Below are 12277 nucleotides of genomic sequence, written 5' to 3'. Positions count from 1 at the left end.
GCCCATTGGAAAAGTAGAAAAAACCCCTAGGGTAAAACCAAAAAACCCCCCCCCCCCCCCTCCGCACACACACACTCCAAAGAAAACCTCGGTGCGAAATATGGGTTGAAAACAGGATTTGATATGGAATTTTTTAACACAATTCTGTTTCTTTATCTAAATAAAAAAATCTGGATTTTGTTTTTGTAGTTTTAATTTATTATAGTTAATTTATTTCTGTAATAAATTAAAAAAGTGAAGCATGTTTATTAGAAGCAAAGTGATATATTTAAAATGTTTATATACAGTTTAAATGTATAACTTTTAGGAATTGTTTTATACATACACACATATATATATATATATATATATATATATATATATATATATATATATATATACTGCTCAAAAAAATAAAGGGAACATTTCACTTTAATTTTGTGTGTGGCTGCAAATACAGGCCTCCATTGGTTAATAAATTTGATTTCCATTGATGATTTTTGTGTGATTTTGTTGTCAGCACATTCAAATTTGTACAGAACAAAGTATTCAATGAGAATATTTCATTCATTCAGATCTAGGATGTGTTATTTGAGTGTTCCCTTTATTTTTTGAGCAAAATATATATATATATATATATATATATATATATATATATATATATATATATCTCGAGCCAATACCAATATGTTAAAAAATGACTAATATCTGCCAATACTGATGTTAGTGCCGATATATCGTGAATCCCTGGTTTATTACCATTCATTTGAATGATTATGGCTTACAGCTACTAAAAATCTTAATGTTCAGTTTCTTAAAAAAATGAGAACATTTCATTAGGCCAACAGCAAAAGCGGTTTCATTACAGAAATATTTTTGAATGACCCACATAATCACGGGGAAGGCAGCGGGCTGAAAAGCTGTCAAGCAGAGAGTCACTGATATCCTTCCCAAGAGTCCAGCCACAAAGCATTATCGCTCAAGAAGCTGGCAGTTCATAGAGGACTGTAAACAAGCATGTGAATGGAAAATTTAGTGGAAGGACAGGTGTAGTAGGAAAGGATAAAATGATAACTGCAGTCTTGAGAGGATTGTCGTGCTAACTCCACTCACAAGGCCTGAATTAGAGGTAAAGTCGGAGTTTCAAGATTCACCACTAACATACGAGTCCAAAACTCGGGCCACAGCAGCCCCATTCATGAAAGAAGTGTGTAACCTGGGATAAGGGGAAAAAAGGACTGGAGTGTTGTGCAGTGGTCTTAAATCTTTTTAGATGAAAGTAAATTTTGGATGATGATGAGAGTCATGTCATCTGCTGGTGTTGGACCACTGTGTTTATTAAGTCCAAAGTCAGAGCAGCCGTCCACCAGGAAGTTTAATTACAGTCAGGGTGATGCATCACTCTGACTGTAATTAAGTTATGCAAGTCGCATGTTTTCAACACAATTACTGAAATAAGTTAACTTTTTATTATATTACCTTGCACCTGTAATTATATTGGTCCATATTCGATAATCGACATTTATCCTGCGACATTCTTATGCAAAGGGCAACACTGGTCAAAAAATAAATAAATAAATAAATAAAATAATGAAAGCATATATTTTATTTCCTTTTTTTTTACTTTAGCTTTAAAATCTTATTTTTCTTTTTGTTCTTGAAGCTCTTTGTTCTGTTTCGTCACCATAGTTCTGCTTAGTTTTTTTTGTTCCCCCCCCCCCTAAATCTACCTGTCGTCTTTGTCTCTTTAAAAGTGCTACGAGTTGTCCACTTTGCCGCTTGAATTGGAAAAGGTTCTGTCGGGCTTTTCAATCAATAAAACGAATTACACAACAGGGGGAACGTCCCACTTTTTTCCCCTCGGTAGAGCCAACGTTAGCTCACGCCGCAATGCGGCCAGACCCGCCACACTTCTCTAAAACAAGGACAAGACAGGAGAAAGTTCAACACCCGCGTTCCTCTTGCAAATCCACACGCCGCCATTTTGGTTTTAAAAAGTCATCAAAGCGACAACTCGATCTGAAAGCAAGCAATGACACGGTTTAATAAAAAGAATCTGTATTGTTTGTATTGTCAAACTGCACTACTGCATAACATACACAATACGAGTCATTTACTGACTGTACAACATGCCATGTTTTTCATATTAATAATAATAATAACAATAATAACAATAATAAAAATGATGACTATATATATGTACACACCTCTGTTACAAGTTATATTCATCACTTGCTTTAAACAAACAGCACTGACAGGGAAAAAAAAAAAGAAGAAAACTATGGTCATTTTAATCTACGGTTTAAAAACTTTGATTAAAAGAAACACACTTTAACACAACATCAGAATAAAATGCTCTGCTGCTCCTACACGGATGGGGATTCATGATAGAGGCAATAAATTTAACCACACAGATGTCACCCTCGAGATGCAGGGGAAGCAGAGATTTGTGTCCCGGATGCCACTGCTGGACTGAGCATGCCTGTTGATTGTATGTGTCAAAAAAATGAGGAATCTTCGTCACCGTTTCCTCCACGCATCCGTCCATCCATTCGTCCATCTGCTCGTTCCTGAGCCTCAGTACCTCCCTGTGGTTTGCATGAAAACTCTGGCCTCTGAAATCCAGGAGAAATAATAAATATTGTTGTGTGCGTTACACCCCTCGATTTTGATCTTTCATACTTTAAAATGGCTTCAGATTTAGTCGTTCCGAGCATTTAAAAAGTCGGACTTTTTTTTTCAAAACTGCGATTCTTTTCGTGACTTTGCTCGTTGTTATGGTCCTGCCTGTTTTTATGAAAGCTGCCAACAAAATTTGAAAATTAATGTCTTTTATTTATGCAGTGACTAAATGTTTAATAAAACAGTTGAATGTGAAAATTGTCTCACGAGATAGTTATGTTCAAAGAGACAGTTTGTTGACTTTTTTTTTTTTTTAGTTTAGAGTATGGCATCTATCTGGAATCTAAAAGAATTGTTTCATAAAAATCCATTAATCATTGTACTGTAGTTCTTACATCATCTGAAGGTCAATTCTGATTGGCTGATCGGTCTCTCGTGACGTCTCCCACCCCGGAAGTGTTTGCTTTGAGCTGAGTTCAGCAACTCGGATAGAAATATACTGTCCCGACCTTTTCATTTATCTCTTTTTTTGTGAAGTACCAGTGAGAATTTATGTTTTTCCTTCAGATGCACCAGTATCATAAGAAATTTATCTATGAGAGCTGTCCTCTTTAATCTTAGCAATTTTGTTGTAAACTATATATATAAAAACAACTTTCAAACATTCCAGTTCCAGAGAAAACCAGTTCCACCTGCCAGTCTCAGCCCAGCTTCCCTGCTCCCTGCAAACCAGATTTTTTTCCCATGACCCGGATCGTCCTCGAAGCCTCGGGATAGTTCTAAATCTTGGTTTCCTCTCCCCCTTTAGTTCTCTCTCTTTAGTTATGGCTGCATAGTAATACTTTGAACTAGGCCATAAAAATAGTTCCTTTAGGTTTCTGAGAGACTTGTGAAACTTCAGGTAATAGTATTCTGAATCTGTATTTCGTAGCCATTAAACTTCCCTCTTTTACTGAGCAGTTTAAGTATCGGCAGAGAGAACATGCACCAGTTTTCATTTCTGCATTAAAAAGATACTGACAAAAATATTCAATGACTAATTGTTGATTCTTTTAAACAGAATCCTGAAAAATATACAAAGACCTCCTGATTCTTATTTAAATCTTGCGGTTGATTTATGAAGGGATTTTTTTTTCTTAGGCAATAAAATAATATACGCAGCTTTACATAGATACAGGATTCATCTAATAATTCAACCTGCAACAAAATCCGATAACAGAATTCTTTAGAGAAGAAATAATCAGTTCGTAATAAATACCGAAGCTCTTACGCAGCCATGACCGCTGATCCCTAACAAAGAAATATTATTGAGTTCAAAGCATTTTTTTTGTTTTTTTTTTTTTATTCTGCTCCGTGTTTCTCCGTCTTTTTTGGGGGGGGGTGATAAAACTTCCTGGCACAAAGAGAGCAGATCCTGCCCCGCTGTCTGACAGACAATTCCCCTTTAAATGATTTATTACTGGGTGTTAATTATGCAAATGATGTCCAAACAAACTCGTCATGAGGACAATTAAGACAGCCATTAATTAGTGGCCAGTTCTCTTCTTGCTTCACTGACATTCAATTAAAAATTGCTTTTGAACAAGCGCACTGTCTGGTTTGGTGGTCCTTGGCACAGCGCGGAGCCGAGGTGGGCTGAACCGACTCTCTCTTTTGATGAAGCCGAACTGGAGATCACTGTCACTTTAAGATCTTAAATGTATCTTTTTTTTTTAACCTGTCTCTGTGAAGACAATGATCTTAGTGAAATAAATATATTAAACGTCTGTTTTCATTAAACTGGCAGCCCCGGTGAAACTGCTTCACGCTTCATTTCATTTTGCTCAATTTCTCAGGAGCGGCCTCGCTGTGAAATCTTTCAAAACCTTTCCAGTAGATCGGTCTGTTAAGCATCAGAAGCAACCAGTAGGTAAAATAATAAAATCCGTTGTTCTAGCTCAGTCAACGGGAGTTAAATAAATCCCAGCCAGCAGGAATACCCCTATTCTTACAATGAAATTGATTTTTTTTTCTCTCTCTCTCGCTCTCTCTAATAACACAAAGTTTTAACTGTCATGCTTTGTTTTAATGAGCAAACATCAGCACTTTCCCTTAAAAGTAATTTTAGTACATCAACAACAACAACAAAAAAAGAAGTCTTTAACAAGTTTTCCTCAAGCCTGTCTTCTGGTGACAAATTACTTCAGCTTTTCTACAAATAAAATTCAGTGGCAGAATATATATATATATATATATATATATATATATATATATATATATATATATATGGACAGCTGTACCTTGTGTCGCCTTGCTGTCCAGCCTGCTGTCGTTGTGGCCGCTCCCGTCGGCGTCCTGGGTCACAGATTCTGCGTGAGCAGGCGCCGCCAGTGATTGATGGCCTGTTGTTTGGTCATTAATTAATAAGGACGCTTAATTAGAGGCTAATGAACACTCAGGGCTAAGTTACACCGAAAAGCTTGGTGACATTTAATATGAAACTGAGAATTAGCGCTGTAACTTTAAGGCTCAGAGTCAAAACAGAAATGTAAGGAGATTGATATTTTTGCCCAGTTTCTGTACCTATGTGTGTGTTGGCGGTGTGCAGCAGTGTGTGCTCTGCCTGATCACGCAGCTTGACCTCCTCTTCCAAGGCCTCCTGCAATTTCCGCTTGCTGCGCTTTTCTTTCTTTAGACGTTTCTGAATCAGAACTGAAGACAGATGAGAAAAGCAGTCAGAGAAATGCACATTTTGCACGTTTACACATCTTTTGTAGATTTTTTTTTTGTTACTAAAGTGTCTTACAGATATATTGACGCCCATTTGATGTATTTAACTGTGCAAAAACTATTCCAGTGGAAGGAAAACGATACATGCGTTCCAAAAGCTTATATGCATAAAAATCTGAAAAGTGTGGAACGGAAATGTGCACAGCTGGAGAATGTTTCTACCATTTTTGTACATCTGCATTAATTTTGTTCCCCATGCTTCTTTACCAGCTCAGTCAGACTGGATGAAGAACGTCTATGAATATTGATTTTCAAATCTTGCCACAGATTTCTCAGCTTCCCAATTCCAGATAAAAATAAAAAACATCCCTATCAGCATTATGCTGCCACCACCATGTTTTACCATGGGGGTGGTGTTCTTAATGCGAGCTGCACTGATTTTACATGCAGGTTGAAAAGTTAACATTTGGTCTAAATTGACTCTTTTTGCCAGTGGTCAGCTTGGTGTCCACCTTTCACCACTTCATCATCACGTCTCCTCCACCCTGTGTGACCCCAATACCCAAAATGTCCTTGATTGGAATTTGCTCAGCCTGTGCTGCAGATGACAGCGTCTGTGAACTTGCCAAACTTGATTTAGTTTGTAGTATTCTGCCAGCATCACTCTAATTCACCTCTGCAGCTGCTTTCAGGGGTAATATACTGTCGGTGTCCTCACTTCCTTATCTGATTTTCAACTTAATGGACACCCTGTCAGCTGCGAAGTGGATTAAACCAAACCTCGTTTAGCCGCGCGGCAGAATCGCCTTTGTTTACAGGGGAAGATGTCGATGGGGGGAAATGTGCCGCTTCAATCAGCACTTTCCAGCCAGAATGTCAAAGTAAACATTAAACTAATGTTTGCTTTCTACCAGTCTGCTACCTCTGTTCTTCTGCTCCATGCTCAGCTGCCTCTCCAGGGTCTCCCTCAGCTCCCTCTCTCGGACGAGCTCCATTTTCAGCTCCGTCCTCTCCAGCTGGTCCTGCTTCTCCTGCGCTCGGGCGTTCTCTATGGCAACCCTCAGCAAACCCTGCTTGGAGACAACACAGGCGGAGACCGACAGGTTAACCTACTGAGCAAAATCCAGGAGAACAAATTCCTCAGGTGTTCAAGCTTTATTACATGGAGTCAGTTTTAGTCGAGTTTGAATGTTTAGATAAGCAAAAAGTATAAAAAGGCATTTTTCTAACACAAAAAAAGTCAACACTTTATCCTTGTTAAAGTGAAACAGCCAGCACACACACACACACACACTCATACAGAGAAAACCAAACAAAGAATGGCTTTCTATTCATTGTTGCTCCTCGATAACAAAGACATGTACAAATCTGAGAAGCAGGTCAGCACACGCCCAAACCCAATTACAGCGTATCCTAAATGTCTGCCTCGTCTGCTATTTACGATTTCAGGAAATCCCAGAGAGTGGCTCATCTCCCTTCCTATTCATCTCAGCGGTGCCATAATAACAAAGCCCCAGCAGAGGCTCACCTGGATGTTCGTGAGCAGAGTCTCTATGGAGGACAGGCCTTCCGGGAAGATGAAGGGAGTGTGGTGGAGACCTGCTGGGAGCTTCTGTCCTGCGGGGTAAGAAAGCCTCTCGCAGCCCTCCCTGGCCGACAGGGCTTTCTGGTAGACTTGCCTCTCGCCGCTCTCCCTGGTCGCCTGCGCAGCCGAAGAGCTGTTGTCTGGAGGGCAGAGAAGCGGTTTGATGTCTAGTCGGTGAGGCTGATTCACTCCTGACTAACACGCCGAGCTGATTTGATCCTCTTATAAAGTAATCGCTACCTGACTTTCTTATGTTTGGAGATGTATCCTGTCTGTGTGCAAGATCTGGAAATAAGTTCATTTTTTTTGTTTTCCCTCAATTCCACAATCTCACACAAAAACATAAAAAAAATAAATAAATAAAAACATCAAACTTCTTATTAAAACAATAAGAAATAAGCCAACTTCTTTTACACAGTCGTTATTTCTGTGTTGATTTGTCAACAAGTTTTGGAAATTTCAGTTTCCAGTCCGATTTTTATTAGTTAAAATGTTAATGGATTTCGCACGTGATGCACTCTAACAGGGTTTCCTGGTAAACGAGGCCCACGGCATCACACCTCCTCCACCAGACCAAACAGTGGGGATGAGGTGCTTCTCCACATCTTCAGTCTGTGTTTGAGACTCACCTTGATTTGTCTTTTTGTCACCAAAAACCTTACTCTCGCTTGGTCACAGCATATTGTTCTATTTAAAATCCACTAGTGTTTATCAAACTGTACATTTTTCTGTTGCGACTTTAAACCAAAGTGTTGAGGACAAAAAGAAACAAAAAGCAATAAAAGCGCCACAAACAAAACAGAATCAAACCCGCATGAAAGTATCGGTAAGAATTCACAACACAGAGACGAGAAAAAACAATTAAGTCACTGTACTCTCATGAGATTAATAGTATAATAATTCAATCAGCCAAGCGGAAAAGCTTGATTATTTGGAGCAAATCTGAAAAACGGGGTTAAAAGGGTTCTTTTTTTTTTTTTTTTTTTAAGAAGAGGAAGAATCATTTTTAAAAGTGGCTGCGAATGTAGGATCTGTTTTCCATGTAGTCATTAATTACTATTTTCTAAATAAAGAAAAACAAACAAAAAAAAAAGAAGATTTAGTTTGTGTCATAAAGATTCTTAGGGCTGCAAATAGCTGTGGGAAATGCAATTTGTACCAAAAAAAACAACAACATATATTCTAAGAGAAATTGTCATTTTTCAAAAGTCTTCCGTGTGCCGTTATGTTTTCAAGCTTTTTACTCACTTTTACGCTGGGTGCCAATAATTGATGAGAGGATTGCATGTAGGAGGCCCAACAGGCAACATAAACAAATAATAAACGATCTAAATGGCATCGACCCCAACAGGTTCCTGTTCCCAGAATCCCAGGCATCAGCTTTTCTTAAGCGATCCCTCTGTCCTTTGTATTTATCTCCACATTTTCCTTAATGCAAGTACAAATTTTCGTAATTAGTGTGACATTCTGCCCACAAGCATTTTGGCAGTTTCATTTGCGTACTATCTGCAGAAGGATCGATAACTCCCGCACGCATGTGTAATTAAAGAGAAACACGAACTCGAAGCACTCTGCGACTTAATTTTCCGCCAACATGTCAAGCCCCACGAACAAAGGGTGTTTACTCTAATTACTGCGTGCAACTTCAGCCGCACACGCACAGAAGTTCTGTTTTAGGGTTTTAAAAACGCGTCTGCCCTTTATTAGATGGCATCCTGCCTGCTGATAATGCAACACAGCTTGACACGTCCCATAAAAGCAGCTAAGAACCTGCATTATGGATGACCATCTGTTTGTAAACCTGAGAACTGTGCGATCCCTATTGGTGACAGAGAGCGGGGCTGGGGGGGGGATATGAAGATTAGCTATTTTCTGCATTTTTTTTTTGTCTTGTTTTTGTTCCCTATGAATCAGCTGGTTGCTCACTTTACTGTTATCCGAGCCACTGAGGACAGAGACGTCCCGGGCGGGCGGTTATCGGAGCGGGGACGGGGGGCCCCACGGACGTGCGATGCGATATCTGGCACTTTTCTCCGTCTGTGACAAATGAGGGTGTTTTCTCCACTTAGCTGACCACAGCATCTTCGGCTCCAAGCCCGCCCACCTCTTCCCTCTCCGCCGTGGCCTCGCGTCTTGGCAACTGTCACGTTCAAGGTGTTTTCGCGTACGAGAAGCAACGCGCTCCTCTCCCCTCCCAGGCCCCTCCGCCCGTTTCTCCGCTTTCTCTCTGCTCCTCGCTAAAAGCATTGCTCTGTAGAGAAAGGTAATTAGCAGGTGCTGGCGAGCTCAGCGGAGGGCATCCAACTACACTCCCGTGGCTCACATTCAGACACGCACACATTTGCAGCCGCTGAAGTGCACAGTCAGCAGCGTGGGCTCCCTCGGCTCCTTGGATGTGACTGATCCTTTATTGAGTTACTGTTTTACGCCTACTTTACCCCACTCACACTCACACTCACACACACACACACATCTGCCAGCTTGTTTGATCATTTACCTATCTCCCTAACCAAGGTCATTGTCTGTTTTTCTCTTTTCTCCCAAGTTCGTCCCCCCCCCCTCCCCTCCCATTCCTCTCCACCTGTCCCCAGGGCTAATGAACTTCACAACGTGAAGACTGCCAGTCAGCGGAAGAGAACAGAAAGGCAAGGAGGGGGCAGAGAGAGAGAGAAAAAGAGAGAGACAGAGAGAGACTGAAATTCTGCTGATGTTTGGTTAATGGGAGTGAGGTGTCAGGGATGGCCTCTGATCTTTGCTGGATGGATGCGTTGTTCAAAGACCACTGAAAACAGCACACACAGCCAAAACTGTCTCTCTCGCACGCGCAGATTATTATACAACGGATTGACAGAATGACAGCGCCGAGGAGCCCTTTGAAACGCGGTTCAATCCACGCCGAACCCGTCCTGTGATGTTCTAGGTCAAACACAAAAGCTCGCAATCCGCCAAATGTACACGCGTTTCATTTGCATGCCGGGAAAAAAAAAAAAAATCAATTGAAAATCAATCGCACAAATGCGATGTGCAGCGTCCGCGTCGCCGTCGCTGCTTTTGTCGATACGTTTGCAGCTACGTGACAGCATCTGAATCCCTACCTATGAAGGCATTGTGATTTTTTTAAATTTTTTTTTTAGATTCAATTAGTGAATAATGCGATTCGGCATTAGAAAATATCTGCACCCGTAAAAAAGAAAAAAAAAAAAAAATCCACATGCAAACAAGTCTCCGTCTGCCTCCGCTTGTTCTCTCGCTGTAAATTTCTGCTGACTGTTTGTCCTTGAGCAGTCCTCATTAAGCTAATGCAAACCTCCCTGACAGGGAGAACCACACAACTGACGTTGCAGCGCGGGCCCCTAACGACGGAGAGGCGGTCGTTATGTAGATGAGGTCCAGCTGAGAGCACGGGAGGCCGCCTGGCTCGTTAGGCCGCGGCCCTGGCAAATGGCTCGCTAATGTAGCGCCGCTTCCTGGTCTAATGGAGTCCTGTTTTGCAGAATTATTTGTCTTTGCGCGCCAAGGGGGGGCCTTGACAGAGAAGAAGAGGAGGAGAGGGAGTGGGGAGAAAGGGTGAGGCCGTGAATCCTTATCAACCTCTTACTTGGTAAATGACAAAACCCTTTTCCCCTGAAATAAGTAACGCCAAAGAAGCGTGTGCGTCTGGCACAGCTGTTTGAATTCAATGAGAACAACAGGTCGGCTAGGAAGTCTAAGGTTTGCTGCTCAGTATTGGCAACATTTGGGAAAAAGTCGATGGATTCTTCCTAAAACTAATCATTGCTCATTATGATTGCTAAATCATTGACTCTAAGAAGAAATTCTTAGAAATCAGAAGAGAGCTGCTGTGCGAATCAAGGTTAAAGTGTGAGGGAATACATTACCGGCACAGCAAGATGTTTAAAAATCACGGGTTTAGAAAGTAAATGAAATATTCAGATCCAAAATTGCTGCACCACAAGTCTGCTTGCATAAAACGCATTATTATTATTCGTGAGTAGTACCCCTGTCAGAGTGGTTTCTCTTGTTCTCCTTGTTGTAATCCATTGTCGTCCCATCTGTCTCTCTGGTGCCCTGCACCAAGCCAGGAGAATGACCCAGAACGCTGAGACCCGACGACAGGCCGTCATGAAGTTGATCTGAAGGGACATTATGAGAATGAGGAAAAAGAAGAGATATCGGTTAAAACCTTTCATCACTGTAAAAGGACTTGCAGCCGTCGTCGTTTTAGATAAATTAAGACATTTAAATAATTCATGCTAAAACTAAATGGTGTTGTCCCCCAAAAAAGAAACACAAAAAAATCCAATAACTACATGTGAGCATATACAAATGTTGGAGCTGCTATACAATTTACCCTCTTGACCTTTTAAGCGAAAGATAAATCAATTCTGTTTGATAGCTAAACCCGAAGCATAACTTTGCTCCTGTGATTATGCAGGTTGCATCAGATCACGTTGGCCCTTTAAAAGTGGCAGATGCTAATCAAAACAAGTAAAAAGCTATTATTGCGTTTAATTTGACCAATCACAAAGATCAGATGTAAACAGACTGAACTTAAAAAGTGCTTTTCCTCACAAATGCACACACGTTTATACGCAAATCAGTAGGCAGCCCAGGGACACTTTGACATGCGACAGGAAGAAGCTTGACTCACACTTGAGAGACTCAAGCAACTCTTAAGTTGAACGTATTTGTCAGGCTGCAGCCGGTAACACGGGTGAGCACGTACGTGTTGTTTCTGCGGTGCGCTCGTTATGTAGCGGTGAACTGGACACGCTGCTACTGTGATTGGATGACATCTGAGCTTCTTCCATTGAAGGAGAAGGGGAAGGAGTGTCCTGTACTCGCTCCTGGCAAACAACAGAACATGAAAAGCTTACAAGTGAACAAAGCGTGACTCGGATTCAGACGGTGGGACGACAAAAGAAAGGAGAGAAATATTGTTAACCTAGAGAATTGTTGTTGTTTTTTTTATGTAATGCATTATAACACTACAACATAAAACTGCCATGACTTGGGAAAGTAAGAAAAACACACAAAAACATCCATCCATCCATCCATTTTCTGAACACCCTTGTCCCTCAGTGGGGTCGGGAGGGGTCACACAAAAACATACATAACCAAAAATAGAAAAATAGCATAGCTTTGTCATCAGACTGACTCTAGCTTCACCCAAGAAGATGCTAACTTTTTTACTGCCAGTTGACTGCTAATGTTTATAGAAAACCAACCACATATGATCTTACCACTATGAACAAACATCATTTTATTTGTTGTTATAGAACGTTTGTGGGGAGAAAAACTTGCAGCAAGCTACATTCTTCTTTTCATGCCCATTTCTCAAAGTAGCAGAGATTATGTCGGCACCTAAAAAAAAAAAAAAAA

At 40.7% G+C, this 12277-nt stretch overlaps 1 protein-coding gene across 2 annotated transcripts in view; it reads right to left on the bottom strand.

The window, feature by feature from the left end:
- Window positions 1-2020: 2020 nt before the first annotated feature.
- Window positions 2021-12277, bottom strand: part of dachc (dachshund c) — a 36000-nt gene continuing 25743 nt past the window's right edge. The window contains exons 5-11 of one of the 2 annotated variants that reach the window (XM_015033070.1): window positions 11622-11742; window positions 10894-11028; window positions 6839-7035; window positions 6233-6383; window positions 5164-5292; window positions 4881-4982; window positions 2021-2594 (exon numbers count right to left, since the gene is read on the bottom strand). In XM_015033070.1, coding sequence (XP_014888556.1) covers window positions 2557-2594; window positions 4881-4982; window positions 5164-5292; window positions 6233-6383; window positions 6839-7035; window positions 10894-11028; window positions 11622-11742 — 873 coding nt within the window. In that variant the 3' untranslated portion in view covers window positions 2021-2556. The remainder of the gene's footprint in view (window positions 2595-4880; window positions 4983-5163; window positions 5293-6232; window positions 6384-6838; window positions 7036-10893; window positions 11029-11621; window positions 11743-12277) is intronic. The other variant, XM_015033071.1, reaches the window with a different exon arrangement.

Source organism: Poecilia latipinna, unplaced genomic scaffold, assembly GCF_001443285.1.
Source record: "Poecilia latipinna isolate Pla-1442-1.1 unplaced genomic scaffold, P_latipinna-1.0 Scaffold256, whole genome shotgun sequence".
NCBI lineage: Eukaryota > Metazoa > Chordata > Actinopteri > Cyprinodontiformes > Poeciliidae > Poecilia > Poecilia latipinna.
Note: the sequence above shows the minus strand (reverse complement) of the source record. Positions and strands in the feature narration are given on the sequence as shown.